The 24,146-nt window shown below is 48.0% G+C and overlaps 1 protein-coding gene across 1 annotated transcript; it reads left to right on the top strand.

The window, feature by feature from the left end:
* Window positions 1-311: 311 nt before the first annotated feature.
* On the top strand, window positions 312-23,748 carry CENPI (centromere protein I). Its single transcript, XM_062006582.1, has 21 exons — window positions 312-353; window positions 2,060-2,363; window positions 2,856-2,993; window positions 4,896-5,014; window positions 6,306-6,413; window positions 7,976-8,024; window positions 8,319-8,365; window positions 9,140-9,229; window positions 10,202-10,330; window positions 11,203-11,367; window positions 11,617-11,737; window positions 12,857-12,948; window positions 13,683-13,800; window positions 13,890-13,954; window positions 14,427-14,524; window positions 15,501-15,636; window positions 17,111-17,235; window positions 18,015-18,063; window positions 19,093-19,326; window positions 20,689-20,730; window positions 21,538-23,748. Exons 2-21 carry the CDS (start codon window positions 2,171-2,173, stop codon window positions 21,667-21,669), a joined length of 2,250 nt encoding a protein of 749 aa, XP_061862566.1. The 5' UTR covers window positions 312-353; window positions 2,060-2,170; the 3' UTR covers window positions 21,670-23,748.
* The last annotated feature ends 398 nt before the right edge of the window (window positions 23,749-24,146 follow it).

Genomic DNA, 24,146 nt, shown 5'->3' with positions numbered 1-24,146 from the left:
CCGCGCTGCCGGCACAGGGCTGTGTGGGGCCTGTCGGGGCCGCGCTGTCGGCACAGGGTGTGTGAGGGGCTGTCGGGGCCGCGCTGTCGGCACAGGGTGTGTGAGGGGCTGTCGGGCCGCGCTGTCGGGCCGCGCTGCCGGCACAGGGCTGTCAGGCCGCGCTGCCGGCACAGGGTGTGTGAGGGCTGTCGGGCCGCGCTGCCGGCACAGGGTGTGTGAGGGCTGTCGGGCCGCGCATGCCCCGCTGCCGGGGCCTGTCCGGAAGCGCCGCCATCGCGCATGCGGGGCTGCGGCCGGGCCGAGGCGCGCTGGTTTGAACTGCGCGGCGGTTGGAGCGGGGCGGCGGCGCTGAGGTAATGGCGGCGGGGGACGGGCCGCGGCCTCCCCGGGCGGCTGCTCCCGCGGCCGGGTGAGCGGGCCGCCCTTCGGCACCGCGCCGTGGGGCTGGGAAGGGGCCTGGGCTCGCTGCTTTCCTCCGAGCCGCTCCCCGCGGCGGGCGGTCGGGGCGGGGGCAGAAGGGCGTTGGTGCGAGGTGCCCGTGAGGAGCAGTGTCGTTTGGCGGCGGGCCGGCTGTAGCAGGTGGCGCTCCAGCCTGTGTGTCAGCGTTGGGGTCTGGTGGCTTCTCTCTTCCTCCCCAGAGCTTTTTGGTAAAGCTGCAAGACCGAGCAGAGGGTCAGGCATCCGCGGCAGAGCTGTGGTTGCACTCCACAGTGTGGTAACCGAGGGCTGTTCGGCCTGTCTCCTTTCATGAACCGCTGCCAGTGCTCTCAAGGTGCAAGAAGCAACACTCCAGAGTACCTGGGGCCTTAATCACGGAGTCTTAAGGGTTGGAAGGGACCTGGGAAGATCATCCAGTGCAGCCCCCTGCCGCAGCAGGCTTTCTGCAGCTCACACATGGCAGTCCAGTGTCAGCCTCACCACGGCGCAGTTGCTGTTTGGTGTTTTCCCTGACTTGAAGCATCTCAGTCACTGTCGCTCAGAGCATCTTTGTGGGCGTTCTGATGTGTTTGGTGATGATTGCCTTTAGTGCTGAGGGGATGTGTTTCACCTGAAGTCAGTACATTGTGTTTGTAGATGTGTTCTCTGTGTGTGCTTCAGAGGTATTGACAGAGCTGGCCAGAGGTCCTGGTGTGCTGCATGGGGGAGTTAGTGATAAACAAAGCTATAGGAGAATAAGGATGATCCTAATGTCTTAAGGCAGCAAGAACTGAGGTCTTCAACCCTCCTGTGTGAGCTGGTGTAGGTGGGAGCTGCTTTGGCAGGGGGGTTGGGCTGGATGAGCTCTGAAGGTCCCTTCCAAGCCCCCACCATGCTGTGATTCCATGAGTTGAAAAATCCTTCTGCTTCATTTTGTGAGGGAAGCAAAGGAATTCAGCAATCCAGGGCCATACATGCATGTCCTACCCAATCCAGGGAACACCTTTTGTGGGTAACAGATTGACCTCTCCAGCACCTTGAGGACAAAATGCCACTTTCCACAGTTGTCTTTAACTCAGAGCTGGGAAGTTTTGCAGTGTTGGGAAATCCTGTGCTTGGAAGCTTACCAAAAGGTCTTTGTTTTTCTTCCCTGTTAGCTAGAAAGGCTGCAGAAGAATCTATATTTCTTGTAAGATAAGAAGGGAAATGTTGTTATGCTCCTCCATAATGTGTACATTACCTTGCAGGAGGTCATGACCTGTTGACTGATCTTATTGGCATACACAGCACAAGCAGTAAAAGTGAGAGTGCACCAAGTAAACTCAGAATCCAGCTGCTCCCTGCCTGTTGGTGACTTTCTGGTTGTGTTGATTTTGTGATCAAAACACCACAGACAGTTTCAGGAGGGGATTCTTAAACTCAAATGAGTTTGTGTTCATTTTCACTTGTGTTTCTTTCTGCTTTAATGAAGGAAACAATGGAGATTTGCTCCACAGCTGTCTGTGTGTCTTCTGAGTCTACTGCCTGATCTTTGTTGCTTGCAGGTGTCTCTCAATGGTTTCTTCTGGACTTACTCTGTTACATTCTGGAGAATCCCTCTCAAGTTTGTTTGTCAGCAACAGGAACTTTTCTTCTCTTGCAGGGAACCACCTCTCTGATGTTCTTCAGCTCTTGGAGCCTGTTTTCATGATGGCCTGGGCTCTGTGTGCCAAATGAGTAAAATTCTCTGGTCTCAGCTGAGAGCTTTGAAAGGATGCAGCGAAGACAGAGTTCTAAGACCCCAAAACAGAGCCTGCAAGTCCACCCTAAAAATCAAACTGATCTCTCTGCCTGGAGAAAAGGAGGGAGGATTGACCCTAGAGAAAGTGGTGAGAATCATCCTAATGATGAAAGAAATGACAGCACTCAAGGCTCCCTCGAGCAAGCCTTGAGCTACTTTGAGAAAGGTAAGAGTAGTCTTAAGGTGTTAGCTACCTAGGACTGAAGAGAGAATAACTAACTTCTTAGTGACAATAGTAATTGTTACCTAATCTATCTCAATCTGACTTTGTTGTTCCTCTTTAATGGCTGAGCTTTGTCATATTTCTGTCATATCTTAAAAGTTTCTTTGCTGCTTCTCCAACCCAACAAAAAGGAATATCCATAGGGACAGCTGAGAGGAGCTTCAAACAGCTCATGTTCAGTTTAGTTGTTTCATGTGAGGGTGAGGGAGCCCTGGCCCAGGCTGCCCAGGGAGGGTGTGGAGGCTCCTTCCTTGGAGCTCTTCAAGACACCCCTGAACACATTCCTGTGTGACCTTATCTAGGTGGGAGCTGCTTTGGCAGGGGCTTGGAGTGGGTGATCTCTAAAGATCCCTTCCAGCCCCCACCATGCTGTGAGTCTGTGATTCACCCTTGTGTGTGTGTTTTGTTATGTGGGTTTTGTCTTTGGTTTCCTAGTTCAAGGGCATGTTTCCCTGAAGAAGAACAGTGTTCTGCAGAAGCACCTGGCTACAGTGGAGAGCACAGCCCTGCAGACAGGATTGCCCCCTGAAGGATTTGATGTGTTGCTCAACGTGGCACTCAGTGGGAAACTTGGTGAGAATGTGATATACTGTTAGTGTGTCTTCTGGGAACTTCTCTTTCCCCTCTAATCAAACCTGCTGGGGTTTGTGTTTATGGTGGCTGCATTTTTAGGTACTTCAATGTGAAATTAAATCTTGCTGACTTGCTTCAGTGTAATTGCTGAGTTCATGCTAAAAAATAGAACCACAGAGTGGTTTCAGCTGGCAGAGCCCTTCCAGCCCATGGGGTGCAGCCTCTGTCCCAGCCCCATCACCCACCAGGCCATTGCCCTCAGTGCAGCACCCACCCGGCTCTGAAACCCCTCCAGGGATGGTGACTCCAGCAGCTCCCTGGGCAGCCCCTTCCAATGCCTGACAGCCCTGGCAGCCAAGAGATTCCTCCTCACACCCAGCCTCAGCCTCCCCTGCTGACACTTGAGGCCTTTTCCTCTTGTTCTATTGCTTGTTCCTAGGGAGAACAGACAAACCCTCACCTCAGTGCAGCTTCCTTTCAGGTTGCTGTAGAGAGTGAGAAGGTCTCCCCTGAGCCTTCTTTTCTCCAGGCTCAACAGCCCCAGATCCCTCAGCCCTTCCTCATCTCAGACATGCTCCAAATCCTTTCCCAGCTTGGCAGCTGCCTCTGGATCCTCTCCAGCACCTCCATGTCCTTATAGAGAGAGGCCCAGACCTGGGCACAGTATTGGAGGTGCAGCCTCAGCAAAGCCAAGTCCAGGGCAATGATCAGCTCCCTGCTCCTGCTGTTGCTGAGCCAGGCCAGGATGCCCTTGGCCTCTTGCCCACCTGGGCACGCTGCTGGCTCCTGTTCAGCTGCTGCCAACCAACACTCTGTGCCTGGCAGCTTCCAGCCACTCCTCCCCAGGCCTGTAGCCCTGCTGGGGGTTGTTGTGGCCCAAGGGCAGGCCTTATTGACACTCATGGCATTGGCCTTGGCTCAGCCATGCAGCCTGTCTGGATCTCTCTGTAAAGCTTCCCTGCCCTCAAGCAGACCCACACTTCCACCCAGCTTGGTGTCATCTGCAAACTTACTAAGAGTGCCCTGGATCCCCTCATCCAGATCATTGATAAAGATGTCAAACAGGAGTGGCCCCAGCACTGAGCCCTGGGGGACACCACTTGTGATAGGCTGCCAACTGGGTTTAACTATTGGCCACCACTCTTTGGACTCAACCCTCTTAACTGTTTTTTTCACCCAGGAAAGTGTGTGCCCATCCAAGCCAAGAGCAGCCAGTTTCTCTATGAGAATGCTGTGGGAAGCATTGTCAAATGCCCTACATAACCTCAGTTCTTGCTGCAGGCAAGAGAGATCCAGAAAAAATATGATGCCTTGTTACAAAGTGGTTTTTAAAGCTTATTTCCCATAACTGCAGGTCTCTGAAAGGCTTAAAGTGTGCCCCTAGAACCATTGTGTCTATTCCTTGTTGTCACTGTTTGTGTGGGGTCAAGCTAATGGAATAAACTGGTGTCAATGTGTTAGTGAAACTTGTTCAAGCTGCACCCTAACAATCAGTTCAGTGTTAGTGCAGCCCTCATGACCCTTTCTTACTTCTAGATAATTGACTGTTCAATGAAAAACACCCTAAACCTTCCCCTCTCTCCAACCCAAGAGGAGCACACGGGCTTCTTTCCCCATTATACAACCACTTTAGTGCTTTTTCTTGGTTTGAACCATCTCCTGATGGTTCATTTACTCTTTTGCTGAATTGGTCATGTAACATTACCAGAAATGGGTCAAGTTTTGGTTGTCTTTCCAAGCTTCTAAAGGCTATTTCAGTGCTAAAATACTCACTATTCCATTTTCTTTAAGATGGAAAGAGTTCTCACATTGCTGTGAGGTATAAGTCCCTGCTAGATTGTCATGCACTTCAGCAATGAAGCTCTGAGTCATCTGGTGTAACCTGCATGGGTTCTTTTCCAGCTGATACAGTGAATACTCGTTTACTGAAGAGCCTGGTTCCAGCCTCAGTTGTACCAGAAACGTGTGTGGTTTCATCTGTGTCCTGGCTCTGTGTTGGCAAATGCTCAAGCAGCATCCAGGTGAGTGAGTTCAATGTGCACAGCAGTCATTGCCTCTGCACAGGAGTCATAAGGACAGATTGGTGTCAGGAAGCAAAAAATCAGGGGTTTTAATGAACAAAGGTCCCTTCCAACCCCTACCATTGTATGATTCTAAGTTACTTACATAAGGTACTGTCATTTAGAAAGACTGGCAGAGACACCTCTGCTGTAACAGCAGTGGGAACCAAGGGACAGCCTGTAAGTGTGAGTGGAAACTTACACAGTTCCTCCTTGCCTTATGCCTCTGGATTCCTTGGGAATGGTTTCTCCCCTAACCTTCCTCTGAAGTACCTCAGCTCTGAGAGGGGTTCTTTAGCAACTTCAGCAAGGTTCCCCTGAGGTTCTGTGGAGCTTGGCCATGGCAACATGACTCAGTGTGAGCAAAACATTGAGTTTGTCTTCACATAGTCTGCTCAAAGGTTTACATCATGGGATCATTTAGATTGGAAAAGACCCTGAGGATCATCAAGCCCAACCCTTAACCCGGCACTGCCACCACTAATTGCCACAGCTACGTGGCTTTGAAATACCTGCAGGGGTGGTGACTCAACCACCTCCCTGGGCAGCCTGTTTCCAGTGCTTGAGAACCCTTTCTGTGAAGAAATATTCCCCCATATCCAACCTGAACCTCCCCTGGCACAGCTTGAGGTCGTTGTCTCTTGTCCTGTCACTTGTAACTTGGGAGAAGAGACCGACTTCTTCCTCATCACAACTTCCTCTGGGGTAGTGGTAGAGAGTGATCACATCTTCCCTCCCTTTTCTCCAGATTAAACACTCCCAGCTCCCTCAGCCACTCCTCATCAGACTTGTGCCCCTGACTCCTCCCCAGCTTCCTTGCCCTTCTTTGGATGACATGCTTCAGCACCTTAGTGTCAGTCTTGTAGTGAGGGTCCCTCAGCACACCTGAGAGCACACACTGAGAACTGAGCTGCCTTTGCCATTCTGATATGGCAGTTGGGCCTTTGGGCAGGGTTTCTTTTTCCACAGCTGTATTATGCTTTTACTGTTCACCTGTAGTTGAGTCTCCTCCTCTGGAGACATTCCAACCCAGCTGGTTCCTGTGTGTCCTACTCTAGGTGGTGCTGCTCTGGCAGGGGGATTGCACTGGGTGAACTCTCCAGGTCTCTCCCAGCCCTTGAGATTCTGTGGTCTGGTTGTCCTTGAGGGTGGCATGTATCCTAATGATTGTGTCTCTGAAATGGACTAGTGACTGCTCTGATTTACCTCTGCCCATCACTTAATGTACTGTGGCTTTTCTTCCTGTCCCCAGCTGCTGTTTTTGAGATGGCTGATCACGGTGTTTGACTTCATCGATCACAAGGAACAGCTTCATGCCCTCTATGGTTTCTTCTTTTCCTTCCTTCAAGATGAGAAGATGGTAAGGAGAGCTGAAGAATGTGTGGAATTGACACCATAAATCTAAATGTCCATGAGTAGCACACACATGAATGGCACATGGAGTCTGGAGCAGCTGTTGGTTTCAGACAGTTTCCTGATATCAGTCTGGAGTTTCTGTGTTCATTTTGCACTCTAAGGTTGCTGGCTAATTCACATTCAGAAACAGGGAAGTACTGGAGGGTTATTATCAACTTCAGTGCTGTGGTTTGGTTGTTTAAGCACATTGTCAAGAATTACTGTTCCTCCTCACAGAGGGAGACAGTATGTTCTGTCTAAACTCTCAAGAGGCACTATGATGATGCAGTCTCTGGGATTGCTTTTAATGTCAGACAAGAGCAGGTGAAGTGTCCAGCTCCTGGGGGGAAAACTGCAGAGCTGGGGCAAAAAGACAAACCCCACCTTTGAGAGCAATGTTTGCTTAAAGGTGAGAAACTCTAAATGCTGTTCTACTTAATTGATTTGATTCTCTTAAATGAGAAGGAGCAATGAGGAGCTGTCTGCAGGATGGCAAACTGCATTCCAGCAAATGCAGGTGATAGGATGTTGAAGGGTTTGGATTCAGTTCACATTCAGCTAATCTTGGCAGTCATGTTTGATATGGAATTGTTAATATTGTTTCCATCTAGGATATTTTGTGACTTCTGAAGTTCCCAAAGCTCTGAGTTATGTTTCTTGCCAAGCTTTTTAATGGTTAACATTAACTACAAGACTGTAATAAAAGTTCTTGCTGTTTAAAACAGTGTTTTCAGGCATGGTGGGACAATTGGAAAGTGCACTAGGGTTGGTGTGAATCTGATTGAAGACTTTACAGCCTCAGCTATGGTTAGAAGCTCTCATAAGTTCTTTTCATTCAAAAGTGCCTCTCTTTCAAAATGGTATCAGCAGTGACAGTGTAATTCCACCTGGAACATTTAGACCATGCTCCAGGAAAACAAGATCCAAGCTCAGTGAATTGGTTACTTAATCCCTTGGTTACTGTAGGGACTGCTCATAGTGCAGATAATGTCTATAAATAAAAGTGACATGTATAAAACATGCTGCTTCCTGGGGAAGGAAGTGAGGTGTGTTCTGCCACGCTTGGGGCTTCAGGCAGGCAGCTGGAGGAAACAATTGCAGGCTGTTCAACCTGGATGTTGCCTTACTGTTGCCTTTAATTCCTTAGGAGTAGTTTACTGTATGGAGTCTCCTCCATCCAGGTTTACAAAACCCACCTGGATGTGTTCCTGTGTGATCTGACCTAGGTGGGACCTGCTTGAGCAGGGGAGTTGGACTGGATGATCTCCAAAGGTCCCTTCCAGCCCCCACCATTCTATGATTCTTTGGTTCTATGATTCTATTATCTAGGTGGGACCTGCTTGAGCAGGGGGATTGGACTTGGATGATGGATGACTTGAGAGGACTCAAGAGGGGAGAGGACTTGAGCAGGGGGATTGGACTTGGATGACTTGAGAGGTCCCTTCTAACCACTACCTGACTCTATGATTCTATCCTGCTTGACAGTCTACATCAGCCAGAGAGTTCATTGTTGCCTTTTCTTTGCAGTGCCCCTATGTCTGCCACCTGCTCTACCTCTTGACCAGGAAAGAAAATGGTGAGTCTATGCAATTGTTGGAGATGAAATACCATTTAGTTTCTTGTTCTATTTGCTGGCACTGCCTTCCAGTGGAGCTAATACAATGACTAGCCAATATATTGCTTTAGAGGCAAGGGAATATGGGTGTTAGTTCATCCTGATTTATGTAACACTTGGCCAACATGTCTTTTAGGCTAGAAATAAGGTTGGTGGTTCTGTTTGCTTTGCTGTGACTCCCTGTAATAAAAGCAATATTGTGGGTTTTGCTGAAATGTCTCCTACAGTGATTCTATTTCTCAATTGTGTTTCCAGTCAAGCCTTTTCGGGTTAGGAGGCTGCTGGACCTTCAAGCAAAGATGGTGAGTTGATTTCCAGTCTCAATGGTGGTTCATAATGCAGCTTGTGAGACTGATGTCCTTAGAGGATGGAGAGGAGTGGCTGGTGTCTCAGGACAGGGTTAGGTTTGGAGTTGTAGGTTGTAGCCTTCATAGCATCAGAGCTTTACCTCTCTTGCATGGCACATCCCTAGTTTTCATCTGTGTTTGCTGAGCATGTGCAATGACATGCACAAAGGTGAATGTTTTATGGTTAAGTTTGGTGAAATCAGAAGCAAGGGGCAGCTTCATCTATAACCATCATTCATTTTCTATTCATCTTCTGTTTTCAAGTGGTATCAAAAATGACTGAGAAAAGAAGATGGTAGAAGATCTTGCTGGTGTTCCTGTAAGAGAAAACTGTAGCTGTAGGATGTTTTGGGAGCATTTAAACAGCAGAAGACTGTGATAAAGAGGAATTTAATAATCAAAACAATGCAAAATAGAGTTGTGACTATAGAAAGTTCCTTTCTCAATGCCCTTCATGTGGCTTTTTGTTGACACAGTTGCTGTTCTTACTTTCTTTTTCTGTTCACCCATGGTTACATAGATACATGACATACAGCTTCAGAAGGCTTTTGGCAATCATGGGTGGTGGTTTTGCTTCTAGACTCACAGCATGGTGGGGTTGGAAGGGACCTTCAGAGATCATCCAACCCAACCCCTCTGCCAAAGCAACTCCCACCTAGATCAGGTCACTCAGTTTCTATACTGAACACATACCCCATGTGTTTCTCCTGTTGTTCTGCTATTTGACAGGGCTTGCAGTCTCACCTCCAGGCTCTACTATCTCTTTACAAACTCTTCTGTCCTGAGCTGGTGACCATAACACTTCCTAGCAAAATGAAGGTAAGGAATTAGATGTAAGCAATTTGGAACCAATGCTTGGGAAGGTGTTTGTGCTGAGCTTTCCATTTAAGCTCTAGCGTGGTTTTGGGGTGAATATCACTTCTAGTTCCTCTTTTCACTGAGTAAAATCAGGTTTAGGTGAGGATTTTTTGTTTCTTCAGCACAGTGAGATGATTTGGGATGGAATGGTACCTACCTGTATGCTTATGAGGATTACTCCCATCCTCCTTTTGGCCTTCCTGCTGGTTTTGATTTGTTTTGCACAAGGTCAAGTTCTGCAGGAAACAAAGTGTCTTATAGGTACAAGACATAGTCCAAGTGGCTGTTTTTTCTTAAGCACAAATAACAACTGAAGTCAGTAATTTACTGAGAGGAAATTATGTCATGGGGAGGATGAAAAAAGTGGGGGAATATGGGCCAAGATGCTGAGGGAGCTGGGGCTCTGCAGCTTGGAGAAGAGGAGCCTGAGGGGTGAGCTCAGGAATGGTTACAGATGCATCAAGGGTGGGTGTGAGGAGGCTGGAGCCAGGCTGTGCTCAGGGATGGCCAGTGACAGGACAAGGGGCAACAAGCTGGAACTGAAGAGCTTCCAGAGAGACACAAGGAGGAATTTGTTCCCTGTTGAGGTGAGGCAGCACTGGCAGGGGCTGCCCAGATGGGCTGTGGAGGCTCCTTCTCTGGAGACATTCCAACCCAGCTGGTTCCTGTGTGCCCTGCTCTAGGTGGTGGTGCCCTGGCAGGAGGGGTGCACTGGATGAGCTTTCCAGGCCCCTTCCAGCCCTTGAGATGGTGTGAAAGGGTCATGAAACGGAGGAATGACAAGAGTCCTGTGCTGTGAAAACCTCCTGGTCTGTCAAGCAGAGTTGGCTGTACCTGCATCACTGTGATGGTGTTTATAAGAATAGAAACTGATCTCTGTGTTGCTTTGTCTGAGTTTGTCTTCTTGCATAGATGTTTGATTTATGTTTCCAGACTTACTTCAAGAATTCAGAGGGCCCATGGAAAGCAGCAATCAAGACCTTGAGGCGGAGGAATCAGGGAAACTCACCCTTGTCCCAGCCACTGTTCTTAGGCACAGCTCAACCTCAGTCACGTAAAAGGGTAAGTTGTGGGACATGCAGACATAGGAAGTGCCAAGCAGCTGTTTTCATGGTGAGTATTGGCAAATAATGAGAGTCAGGCTTCATTTCACTACAGGGAAGAGTGGAGTAGAGAAGGCCAGTGGCATCCTGGGGTGGGTTAGCAGGGCTGTGGGCAGTAGGTCAGAGAGCTTATGCTCCCCCTCTGCTCTGCCCTGTAAGACCACATCTGGAATATTGTGGCCAACTCTGGGCCCCTCAGTTGCAGAAGGACAGGGAGCTGCTGGAGAGAGTTCAGCACAGGGCACAGAGATGCTGGAGTGGAGCATCTGCCTTGTGCTGAAAGGCTGAGGGAGCTGGGGCTCTGCAGCTTGGAGAAGAGGAGCCTGAGGGGTGAGCTCAGGAATGGTTCCAGATGCATCAAGGGTGGGTGTGAGGAGGCTGGAGCCAGGCTGTGCTCAGGGATGGCCAGTGACAGGACAAGGGGCAACAAGCTGGAACTGAAGAGCTTCCAGAGAGACACAAGGAGGAATTTGTTCCCTGTTGAGGTGAGGGAGCACTGGCAGGGGCTGCCCAGATGGGCTGTGGAGGCTCCTTCTCTGGAGACATTCCAAGCCAGCTGGTTCCTGTGTGCCCTGCTCTAGGTGGTGCTGCTCTGGCAGGGAGGTTGCACTGGCTGAGCTCTGCAGGTCCCTTCTATCCCTTAACACTCTGGGATTCTGTGATTTCAGTATGGGGAAGGGTGGAGTAGCTAGATAGAAGTGCAGCATTCTCATGAAAGCCTTGAATAGCCTTTTTTCCCCCACAGGGCCCTTGTGGGAACCCTGCTCACCCGTGTGTTCCATTGCACTGGAAACTCAGTCATTGCTATTTGTTTGTATTTCCTTCCTACAGAAATGGAACAGCCAATTGATGCTGCCTAAAGTCAGTACAAGCAAAAGTAGTTTGGAAAGGGACAGGGGAAAGCCCCATGTTGATTTGCACAGTACAGATGAGACTCTCCCAGTGGAGCTGCTGCAGACCTTTCCCCAGCTCCTACAAAACATCCACCGGCTAGAGGTGAGTTTCAGGAGGGTTCTCAGTAAGATCACTGCAGGTGTTCAGAGACCAAAGGATGTTTCTCAGCCCTCTTTGTATGTGAAGAGCCTGTGGGCTACCTAATTCTACCAGAGCATTTAGTATTGCCTGAGGATGATGAATGAGTCCTGGTTGCTGGGGAAAGGAGTGGAGAACTCTGCTAGAAGGAGCTTCTCTGGCAGTTGGCTGGTGTATATGCTGAATAGCCTTTTTTCTTGATTTTTCCTGCAGTTTCCATCCCAGATGGGCTCAGTGCTAACAAACCCATTACTGCTTCACTACATGAATTGCATCAATGATGAATCCATTTACCTGAGACTCAATTATTGGATGGGCCAGACTCTTCAGGAAGGTAGGAACTCAGCATTTCTTTGCATGGTGGAGAGGTAAAGGATGTCTGGGGTTGTTCAACATCTTCATCATGACCTGGGTGAGGGGACAGAGTGTACTCTCAGCAAGTTCAACGATGACACCAAACTGGGAGCACTGGCTGATTCCCCAGAGACTGAGCTGCCAGGCAGTGAGAGCTGGACAGGCTGCGAGTTGGGCACAGAGGAACCTGCTGAGGGTCACCAAGGGCAGGGGCAGAGTCCTGCAGCTGGGGAGGAACAACCCCCTGCACCAGGCCAGGCTGGGGGTGAGCTGCTGGAGAGCAGCTCCAGGAGACAGACCTGGGAGTGCTGGCTGATAAGAAACTGCCCATGAGCAGCAACGTGGCCTCGTGGGCAAGAAGCCAATGGCAGCCTGGGGGCATCCAGCAGAGTGTGGGCAGCAGGGCCAGGGAGCTTCTGCTCCCCCTCTGCTCTGCCACATGTGCTGAGGCCTCAGCTGGAGTCCTGTGCCCAGTTGTGGGCTCCCCAGCTGCAGAGGGACAGGGAACTGCTGCAGAGAGGCCAGTGCAGGGCCACCCAGATGCTCAGGGCACTGGAGCATCTTCCTTGTGAGGAAAGGCTGCGGGCCCTGGGGCTGTTCAGGCTGGAGAAGAGGAGACTGAGGGGGCAGCTCATTCATAGCTCCAAATCTCTCACTGGTGGGTGTCAGGAGCTTGGGGCAGCACTTTTTCTGTTGAATCCAGTGCCAGGACAAGGGGTGATGGAAAGATGCTGGAACACAAGAAGTTGCATTGAAACACAAGGAGAAACTGTTTGAGTGTTTGAGTGAGGGAGCCCTGGCCCAGGCTGCCCAGGGAGGGTGTGGAGGCTCCTGCTCTGGAGCTCTTCAAGACTCCCCTGGACATGTTCCTGTGTGCCCTGATCTAGGTGGGAGCTGCTTCTGCAGGGGGTTGGACTGGATGATCCCTTGCAACCCCCACCATGCTGTGAGGTGTTTCAACAATGCTACTTTGCTATTCAGTTTTATAGTAATAAGCACATAGCATTAAAATAACTACTGGAGGAGAGTCAACATTTGTTTCTGGTGATGCTTATTCTTGCTGTACTCATATTCAAACCCAGTGTTGTCTCCTGTTTAGAATGCACCTGGTGTGTGGCTGATAATAGCATCTATGAAGAAGAATTCAAAGACTTCCTGGAAACTGTCTGCAGGGCAGAGTGTTTCTTGCAGGTAAGTGCCTGTTTTGTGGGAACCAAGGGTTTCACAAAGTCTTCCTTTAAAGTACCTTTGGGACTTACCTGGTTCCTGTAGTATCTCTGTGAAGTGACAGGGTCTCAAGTAATAAAAATACTCCTGTAGCAAGGCAATGTTGTGGAGATGGCCTTGGCTTCTGCAGGAAAAGTGATGGTGAGGTGTCCTGTGTCCTGGTGACTTGGATGTTAGGAAGCAGATGTAAGCCTCTTTCTTTCATAGACTCACAGAATGATTTCAGGTGGAAGGGATCTTTCAGCCCATGGAGTGCAGCCTCTGTCCCAGCCCCATCACCCACCAGCCCATTGCCCTCAGTGCAACACCCACCCAGCTCTGAAACCCCTCCAGGGACGGTGACTCCAGCAGCTCCCTGGGCAGCCCCTTCCAATGCCTGACAGCCCTGGCAGCCAAGAGATTCCTCCTCACATCCACCCTCAACCTCCCCTGATGCAACTTGAGGCCTTTTCCTCTTGTTCTATTGCTTGTTCCCAGGGAGAACAGACCAACACCACCTCACTGCAGCTGCCTTTCAGGTAGTTGTAGAGTGAGAAGGTCTCCCCTGAGCCTCCTTTTCCCTGGGCTCAGCAGCCCCAGATCCCTCAGCCCTTCCTCATCTCAGACATGCTCCAAATCCTTTCTCCAGGCTGAAGTGAGCATGGCAGGGTGCAGACATATGAAGTGATTGTTTTGAATGTCCATGTTCTGCTTTGTAGGAAGGATTTTCTTCCTGTGAAGACTTCTTGTACAGGAGCCTCCCTCTGTGGGATGGAGTCTGCTGCCAATCACAAATCCTCAGACTCGTGAGCTGGATCCCCCTCAACAGCTTCTCTGGTAGGTGTTGCAGACCCTCTGGGCAGTGTTGCATCTTAGGAGAGAGAATTTGTGCAATAGCTATTACACTGCTTTCTCATTTCTTTCAGAAATGAAGTCCCACCTCTATAATCCTCTGGCACAGCTTTTTTTCACGTCATCCCTTTACTTTAAGGTAAATAAAGTGAGCAGAAGGGCTGTTTACTTGTAGTTGATAATGCAGTCTCCACTTGAGTCACATGTAGCAGTCTGAGGAATTGCATAGCCAACTTCTTTTTGGGAAGCCTGTGCCCAAATGAAGGTAAAATATCCACTTATCACTTCCTTGGGAATTTGAGTGCCTTTAAGAGCTTTTCTTCTTTGACTAGAATTAAACTGAGGCACTAGAAATAAAACTGATGGCACAGAAGACAATAGTTGGTTTGGTTTATTGCAGCTTTAAGTGGGTGTTTGAAACTTGCATCTTGCAGGGGAAGCTGTGTAACACCTTTCAGTTCCAGGGGCCATGCAGTGACCTCAGTGCTCTTGGTGCTCTCGAGAAGCTCTCGGTGTCTTTCCTTGTATGTGTCGATTTTCATGACATTTCTTTTTAGTGTTATTCACTGATGTTAATTGTCATCAACCTGTTTTCTTTTTGCCTCTTGCAGTGCAGTGTTCTTGAGAGCCTGAAAGAGCTGTTGCAGAACTGGTTGAATTGGCATGTGGTTCATCTGGGTTCAGACTCTGAGACTCAAGTCCATCCTTTGTAAGTTTGAAAGGAAAGCAATACAGTGTTCTGTGCCTTGTTCACTTGGGTATTTGATAGATCATCTAGCCCTATGACCTAGCATAAAGACTGACTTAGAAGGTTTAATAGTGCTGTAATGGTTCTGCTTTGTAACCTACCTAGTGAAATCTGTTCTTGCTCTTTCTTTAAAAGTGCTTCTGACCCTTCTTCTGAACCTGCAGGCTAAAGGATCTCTAATTAATCTCTATTTAAAACAGCAGGGCTGTTTCATGTATAATGCAATATAGAAATACCATCTCTTCTGGAGGAAGATGGTCTGGTGGCAGATAAACTAGTCACTAGTCACTGTAACTGCTTTTTCCATTGTGTCACAATTCACAACATCCCAGAAGGTGCAATAAAGAGCAAATCTTTGAGCAAAATCCTTACCATGTGTGGGAAAAAATGCAAGAGATTCTTCATTCTCTGCCATTCCAGTTCCTGTTGTTTTGTTTTCAATCAATGCCCAATGCTGCCAGTGAATTTGACTTCCAGAACTTGAAAGCAAGTTACTCTGCACTGCAGGATGCTGAATAACCTTCACACATTCTGTTGTGCTGGAGTCATTTCACTTCCATGGCATGTTATGCAGCTTTTAAGGTTTCTTTAGCTTTTTAGGGTACCTTTTGTGGGCATGGGGAAGGTTTTATGTCTGGACAGCCACAGAATGTCAAGGGCTGGAAGGGACCTGGAAAGCTCACCCAGTGCAACCCCCCTGCCAGGGCAGCAGCACCTAGAGCAGGGCACACAAGAACTCATCCAGCTGGGTTGGAATGTCTCCAGAGAAGGAGCCTCCACAGCCCATCTGGGCAGCCCCTGCCATTGTTAGTGTGTATATTGAAGGCCAAATGCATGTTGCTGAATGCTTTGTGGGGCACGAGGGTCGACTTCAATCTCTTTTTGTTGACACTTTAAGAGCTCCTTGTCCTAATGCTGCCTCATGTCCTTGCTGCAGGAACACCACCCTGTCCAGGTTAGTGACCGGCATCACTGAGCTGATCCACTTTGTGGGCAGGATCTCTACCTTTGCCTTGAGTTTGGAAAACAATTCCAGCTTCTTGCTGTACTTCATCCTGGATTTCTATGAGACTGTATGTATCCTGTTCATTTTGGCTTTCAAAAGCCCAAGAATCTAAAGCTGTTTGTACTTTTGAAGGTGGAGCATGAAGACACTTTCTTCATTACAGTGTGCAGAACTTGGTGATTCAAAGCAAGAATGTTCCAAGTCCTTGGTAGATCTTCAGGTGAAAGCTGCTGCTTTTGCATCCATAGGCACAACTAAACATGGAGCTGGGAAGTGGTCAGAGGTGAACTGCAGAAGAGGAATAATATAGGGCATAACATGCTTTTTAAATGATGATTTGTAGGAAAGAGGTGTGTTCAGCTCCATTTCAAACAACCTGTCCTGATTTCTTCCCTTCAAAAGGGCTTTTTCCCCTCAACTTGTCCTGTAGACAAACCAAGCAGCATCAAATGGGCTTAAGCCTGTTCTCTACCCTCCTTATGTCCTCTCTGTACTTGTGCCCTAGTGCCTTGTGAACTCCAGCCTCACCATTTTTGCTTCTGTGCTTTGGAGAAAACTGTGAGGTGTTGAAAAAATGACAATAGTTCTGTAACTACAATGTCCATTAAAAAGGCACCAAAGTAATGGGAAGCAACATTTGCACCAGACAGTGTGTTTCCAGCCTTTGCTGTATGATTACTGGTGCTCTAGCAGACAACTAGCATTGCAATTCTTTCTTGACAGCTGCTTGTGTATTCAGAACTACAGATGTCTGAAGTCATGGGGAGATTAAGAGCAGGTTTCTGACTACCAGTAATTTAGTTACATGAAAACATCTGCCTGTACCTTACATGGTACATGGTCTGGGCTGTAACAGCCAGATCTGCATGTTCTTAGTCTGCTCTTCTCAGAAGGAAGCATGCCTTTGGGAAGAGTCACTGTGGCTGAGCTATGGAGGACAATGTGTTCAGTTACAGCAATGTTGCTTTCAGTCATTTGTGCTCATTTTTAAGGCAATCATTAGAGCTGAAGATCTTGTGAAATCTGCAGAAATCTGACAGCTTTTTACCTGAAACTCAACCTTCATTTCTAAACCTGTGGTTTATAGCCATATCATCTCTTCTTAGAGCAAAGCTTCACTGGGTGTTGATGCAATTCCAGCAAGGTTAATTAGAAAGGTTTTGTTTCCCAGATGTTTGAGATGAATGATTTGCTGATACCAGCAAGCCAAAGCATTCCAGGAACAAGGTCAGGTCTAGGGCAATCCCAGCTATGTGTATCAGAATGATCTGAAAGATCAGAGAAGAGTGTCTGCTGCATTTTTACAGGGGTCTGGGTAGATTTGACCAGCAAGTAACCATGTCAAAACACGTGGTATGGCTGAAGTAGAGACTGAGATATGAACTGAGAAGGAAACAAATGGAATTTGCTTCAGCCTGGCCTTCTCTCCTAGGTGAAGTTGATGGAGCTAGCTGGAATGGATTGTGTGCTCTCTTCTTTTAGATGCTTTGGGTTTTGTTAATGGCAGCAATAGTCAGCCTGGCTTTGCTTCATTCCTGCAGGTGTGTGATGTGTATGAGAAGTACAACCTGCCTTTGTTGATAATGCCTCCTGCTGGGGTTTTCTACCCAGCACTCCTCAGCATGGATCCTGTCAACCTGAATCAGCTGTGCTACATTATGTACAGGTACTACAAATGGTGTGGGCTGAGGGGACTCCTTGTCTTTTCCTTTAGTCTTTTGGGAATTAAGTTATGTTGGTGTAAAATCTGATATCTACTGATAGCTCTTTCCTAGCATTACTTCCATAGCTTTGCCATGGGAAGGAAGCAGTTCCCATATTGTTTTGAGACAACTTCAGTCAGGCAGCTGGAATCACTAGCAGTCAACTCTGTCACTTCTCACTCCTGTGCTTTGACCACTACACTTAAGCTTGTCCTTACAAATTCTGTCATGTGCTGACTGGGAAGGACTTCTGCCACCTCCAAACTGTGTGAGGAATTTGGGACTGCCTCACACTGCCTTGCAGGTCCAAAGACAGCACTGTTTAGCTCTCTGCAGGATCCACCAACACGACTGCTGTTCTTGGCCGTGTTAGTTCCAGTGGCTGCATCTCAGAAGAGGAGTAGCCAATTGCTGACAGCTGGCACAGGGCTCTCCATGTGGCTTTTCCTCTAAGGAGTCTGCAGGGTAATTAACATGACAGGAAGGTCTCTGGGAAATAAGAGGAGCCCAGTGCTTATTATATAGAACAACTGTCAAGTTGCATTACTTCCAGTGGCTTCTGTTCCTCTGCTTAGTGAATGGAAGTCTCCCTTCTTAAAAACACACTGCATTTTTCTGCTGGTTTTAGGGCTGCATGCCAACTCTTGCCTATTGCATTATGAAGGGAACTGTCCCAGAAAAAACAGTCTTGATCTTATAAAAATTACAGGCCTTTGACTTCCTCTTCTGTCTGTGCTTTCAGGTATCGAACCAACTTGGTGGCTGCAAAGGAAAATGAGCTGAATAAAAAGGTATTGAGACCAAATCTGCTGTTTGTTCATAGAACCATAGAATGGTAGGGGTTGGGAGAGACCTTTAGAGATCATGGAGTCCAACCCCCTGCCAAAGCAGCTCCCACCTACATCAGCTCACACAGGGATGTGTCCAGGAGGGTCTTGAAGATCCCCAAGGAAGGAGCCTCCACACCCTCCCTGGGCAGCCTGGGCCAGGGCTCCCTCACTCAAACACTCAAACAGTTTTCCCTTATGTTTCAATGGAACTGTTTATGGTGCAGCTTCATCCCATCACCCCTTGTCCTGTCACTGGATTCAACAGAGAGAAAGTGCTGCCCCAAGCTCCTGACACCCACCAGTGAGAGATTTGGAGCTATGAATGAGCTGCCCCCTCAGTCTCCTCTTCTCCAGCCTGAACAGCCCCAGGGCCCGCAGCCTTTCCTCACAAGGAAGATGCTCCAGTGCCCTGAGCATCTGGGTGGCCCTGCACTGGCCTCTCTGCAGCAGTTCCCTGTCCCTCTGCAGCTGGGGAGCCCACAGCTGGGCACAGGACTCCAGCTGAGGCCTCAGCACATGTGGCAGAGCAGAGGGGGAGCAGAAGCTCCCTGGCCCTGCTGCCCACACTCTGCTGGATGCCCCCAGGCTGCCGTTGGCTTCTTGCCCACGAGGCCACGTTGCTGCTCATGGGCAGTTTCTTATCAGCCAGCACTCCCAGGTCTGTCTCCTGGAGCTGCTCTCCAGCAGGTCACCCCCAGCCTGTGCTGGTGCAGGGGGTTGTTCCTCCCCAGCTGCAGGACTCTGCCCCTGCCCTTGGTGACCCTCAGCAGGTTCCTCTGTGCCCAACTCGCAGCCTGTCCAGCTCTCACTGCCTGGCAGCTCAGTCTCTGGGGAATCAGCCAGTGCTCCCAGTTTGGTGTTAAAACAGACCATAGTCAGACATTGGGTTGGGTGGATGGAAGGTATTCTGATGTCATTCATCTCAGGACTGCAGAGAGCACACAACTGCTTTGAGGGTGCCACTTACTGTTTTGTTTTCTTGTCCTTCAGAAAAGACAGCAGTTCAAGCTCAGTAGCCAGACATTTCAGGAGTACAACCAGTACACAATAGCTATGGTGGGTTGTCTGTGGACATCCAGTGCATTCCAGAAGGATCTTCATCCTCAAGGGCTTCGTATGGATGATGAACTGCTGAAGACAACTGCAGTGCAAGACTTCAAAAACAGCTTTAACATTGTCTACCACCCAGCCATGATTGGCCATGCTGTCAACTTCCTGCAGCAGGTAATGGTGAAGGCCACATTTGGACCTTTGGCAGCAGATGTTCTCTCTTGACAGCTTCTCTAGAGAGCTCTCTCTGTGACTTGTAGAGTCAACTGAGATTTCAAAAGCTGTCAAAGCGTTCTGTTTGTGTCATGGTTTGACTCATCTTTGTTTTCATGAGATGAAAGCATGAATGTCACTGAGGGTAGAACCACAGTAGTTAAATAACAGAACTAGAAAAGCAGTAGAACAGCTAAGTAAGAGCTCAGTAAAAGCTTCCCAGTAGTGCATCCTGCCCCACAAAATGTGGAGTGTGACCTAAACTTTTAAGTACCTCCTTCAAGTGCAGAAGGAAGATAGAGTGGTGCTGACTTGTGCTGTCTGACAGGAGTTCTGCTAGTGCCTGTCACGAATTCTGCCTGCCATCATGTGTTCAGTGCAGCTACTGAATACTAGAGGGAGCAGCTTCCCAGAGTTGTTACTCTGAGATGCTTGTGCTGCTGAGAGAAGTGAGATGTTATGGGCTATCCAAGGGGTGCACAAAGATACCCTTTTGCATCTTTGTGTGAGAACACTGGCAGACTGGAGGCTGCATAGGTGCAGCTGCTGCAATGAGGCAGGGGAAGCCTGGGGTGAAAGGTGAGGCAAAGAAATGCTGGGTAGGAACACTCCACATTTGCCTTTGTTTATACATTCAGTCTCCTGAACCTACACAGTTTGTCTCTTCCTGCTGATTAAAGCCAGGAGGCTACTTCATTTGTTATATACAACTTTCTCTTCATCTTGCTCCTGTTGTAGTACCATTACATTTCCCTGTCTTTCACTTAGATCCTTTCTGTTCTCAGGCTTCCTGGTTCTCTAAGTTAACACTCCCTTCTCCAGCCTTCTGCTGGTCAACTTTGTCATTCTTCCTACTGCAGCATCAGGAGAGATTTTGCTTAGCAGGTACCAAGGATGTGTCTTAAGGCAGGAAGAAATACTGGGCTGCAGGGCTGTCTTTGTGAGACACCGTGGTGCTCAGCACCAGAGGGCACTGCTCCAGCATCAAGAGAGCCCCTCCTCATGCTTGTCCTTACTGCTGGGAATACCAAGCTGATGTTTTAAAGGGGAAGCTTTTACCCTGTGGAGAGAATGCTTAAAGGGATCTACAAACATCCTGTGTTGCAATCCAGTAACACTGTAGCACGAGGCAAGAGGGTCTCCATGTTACTTTGCCACTTGAGGACACAATATGATGCTGGAAGCCCATTCTGAAGCAGGATTCAAATGTCTGACTTTCTCTGCACACTTGCCACTTGCTGATTTAGGAGGAGACTAAGGAGAGGCCCAGAAATTCTGGACCTGCCTTATACCTGACTTATGTTTTTATTCTCTCTCCTTAAGGTTTGTCCTCATGATACCACCTTAAACTTCAGTTTAATTAAGGTAAGATTTCTTGGTTCAGTGAAGTGAAAACTGGCAGATTTTAGCAACTCTGTAGAGGAGGATGAGGTGATAACATTCACCAGTTCCACAACACCTTGAAAGGGGAAAATTCCAGCTCTAGACTTGGGCTCAGTATCTTAACAAGGCCAAACATGAGAACATCAACATCTGACAAGTTAGATACATAGCCGTCTGTGCTCTGAGATGTTCTGAGTGCAGTATCAGGACAAGGCTGTTTATTGCTCTCTCCTGAGAGTTACAGGCTGGGTGTACTTGATGCAGGGTTTCTATTGTCAATGGACAATACTGAGTTTCTGAGATGCTGGGTAGCTTTATTATAGCTTTGATCAGAGATCCTCCACTCAGCAAGTGCAGTGGCTTTGTTTCCTTTCCTGCTTGATCTGCAGGAATCACCCTTAGTGATGGAAGGGAAGGCTTTAATATCAGTGTCATTTGGTTCCTAATCTTCCCTGTTGAACCTGTAGACTTTGCTCTTTTTAGGACTAGGATTTACAGTCATCTGCAGTATTAAAGAGAAAAGTAACAATTCACCCTGTTCAGGCTAAGAATGCTTAAAGCATAGGTGAAAACCTTGGGCATTTGGGAGCAGGACATGACCCTGTGTGTCTGTGGGTGTTACAGGAGCCTGTGTGTCTGTGAGTGTTACAGGAGCCTGTGTGTCTGTGAGTGTTACAGACTAGATGTTGATAAACTGAGGAAGGTGGCATTTGTGGACCTTTTTAGATTGGCCTAAGAAAGAGACAGAACTGTGTCCTGCATACCTGACTATTCTTTCTTGTTTTATAGGGAAAGAAGTGGAACTGGTACCTGGAATATCTCTATGCACAAGGTTTAAAGGGTCTGAAGGTCTTCATTGAAAGCAGCATCAATCGTGTTTCCCAGGCCTCCCACCGCAAAGCAGAGAACGCAGAGGTGTAACCCTGGGACTCACTGGAGCCTTTTTATCACCAGGAACAGGAAAGCAGAATAGAATGGACTGTGTCACTAATTCCTCTTTCCTCAAAGGAAAGAGAGGGAGCAATTACCCTTGTCTGCATTTTTGTACTGACATCCCTTTGGAGAGAGGGAACCATGGAAGGAATGCTTAGGCTGGCTTGGTTCACTGACACTGAACCCTCTCCTGTCCTTGCTGAACTTGCCTGGTCAGAAGCTGCTGAGCTCATATGTATCACCCATGGGGTTTTTTCATCCTCTCTTGGAGTGTCTGCTTTGACTGAGAAACAACCATTTTCCATCTCTAAACTGCAATGAGCAGTGCTGCTTCACTTGTAAGTAATGTTGCTCCCTGAGCTGCTTTGCTTTTATTGACAGGAGAGAATGAGAAACAATTCAATCAGCCTTCCAGGGATACCATGTATGTACTGCACTACAAGTTCTTCAGTTCCCTCTTGTACCATGTATACAGTGGTTTTTAACAGGCTGCCCTTCCTGAACTTGCTCCCTAAAGACACTTTTGCCTAAGGCTGTTTATGATATTCTAATGCAGCTAGAAAGCTTGGTGCTCAGTTGTGGTTTATTGATGATTTGAGCACTAGAACAATGTTGCACCACTTCACTGTTTTCTATGAAGTGCAAATGTAGCTTCCCTCTGTGTGTTTTTAGCTCTGTGTTGTGTATGATACCTGTACATATGGATGTAATTTATACTGTGTCAAATGTTTTCAACATGCCCCTTTGAAGGAACTCTGCTACAAAACAAGTCTTCTCCTGTTGCTTCATGTCAACACTGCGTAGGAGTTGGGAGAAGCTGGACTCAGGTCTCTCAGATTTGCATGGACTTTCTTTCACTGCTGTAAAACAAGGCTGTAACCATTTAAAAGAGAGATTCTGCATTGTCAGTCTGTACTTTTGATTCAGTAAAGGAATCAGTCCTGCAAGTGACTCCAGAGCCACTAAGGATGTGTTCAGTTTCTTCATCCTCTCAGGTCAGTCTGGCTCTAGCTTGAGTACAATACTTCCCAGCTCAAACAGATGAACTGGTGTGTATATTTATATCTGGGTAGACATGTATTCTCTCCAGAGAATAAGAAAATCTTTCACTGGAGGCTTTGAGAGAGGGATTTGCAGAGGCATCTGCCTAAAGGATTGCCCTTTCTCATCTGGCTGTGTTATTCCAGCTAGTGTCAGTTCTGCTTGTTAATTTGTGTCAAGATTCTGTGTTCTCAACAGGGATTCCTCCCAGTGGATGTTTCCAGATGTGGCCCTCACATACAACCAGTTACCTCCTTAAAGAGCTGTTTTGGTCTAGCTTCTCTTGTTGGCTGAGCTATCCCAACACCATTGGTTGGCACTCTTCTAGTGTTGCCTTTTGTTTGACTCCTTAAAGGTTTCAGCTACAGACCCAAGGAGCAGTGCTCTGTAGCTCCATAGTTGTTTTTATGGAGCTGTCTTCAGGAAGGTATTGGAAATGTCAGCATTTCTGCAGGGAAGCCAATGTACTGCATCCCTTAAGGACAGTTCAAGCCTTAACTTTAGTCCTTACACCATACAGTTGTCTTCAGATGTTGATCAGCCTTATACTTCCCTATTGCTGCACTGGGAGTGTGTGTAGGAGTTGGGCTGGAGGGACTGACAGCCCTAGGGAAACATGAGGTGAAGACACAGAGCCAGTTATAGATCTGTGTGTGGTAAACTCCTTCAGTGGGAAAAGGAACACAGAGCATCTCAGAGCATTCCTTCCTGGCCAGGAAGACAGACTTCATCCTACCTCGTGCTGTTTGGAGTTTATGCAGAGGTTATGCTGTGTAGCATTCTTGTCAGACTGGGCAGTGCTGCCAGGGACTGGTTGAGGTGTGAAAGGTGCCCAGGTCCTGGAGTGGGAGGATTGGAAATGGCTTTAAAGAGTCTTATAGCTGAATCCTTTAGGATGTATTGAATGTTGTAGAGATATTGGTCCCTGAGAGCAGTTTTCCCTTGAGGCTGGTGTTTGGTTGAGAAAGCACAGGATTGTGTTGTTGCAGCATCACAGGTCTCTTATTGAACCCCATGTTACAAAAGTGTTTCAGCAAACTCTGTACAATTCAGTGATTCAAGTGCAGGAGCTGAACTCTTCAAGGTGCAGCAAGAAAGTAATGGGACAGCTGACCAGCAGAGCTGAACTGGCTGGTTAAAGTCCTTCCAGTGATGTGCCTGGTATTACTGGACACTTGATCCTCTCTGTTACACCTTGGTAGTTCTGGTCTTCTTTCACATCTGGTCATTTTAAACTCTCCTTAACTATCTAACTTTGCTGACATGTGCTGCCATACTTCTCTCTTCTCCCCTCACCCCCCAAGCCCTGCTCACTCTTTACCATCTAATCATTATGGTCAATTTTACAAACCATTTTGAATTACAAGCGAGATGCTCAAAGCCTTGACTGACCACAGCTTCTCTTGATGCTCTGAGGACTGAAA

Source organism: Colius striatus, chromosome 13, assembly GCF_028858725.1.
Source record: "Colius striatus isolate bColStr4 chromosome 13, bColStr4.1.hap1, whole genome shotgun sequence".
NCBI classification, from domain to species: domain Eukaryota; kingdom Metazoa; phylum Chordata; class Aves; order Coliiformes; family Coliidae; genus Colius; species Colius striatus.
The sequence above is the reverse complement of the archived record's forward strand: the minus strand, read 5'-3'. Positions and strand labels throughout refer to the sequence as shown.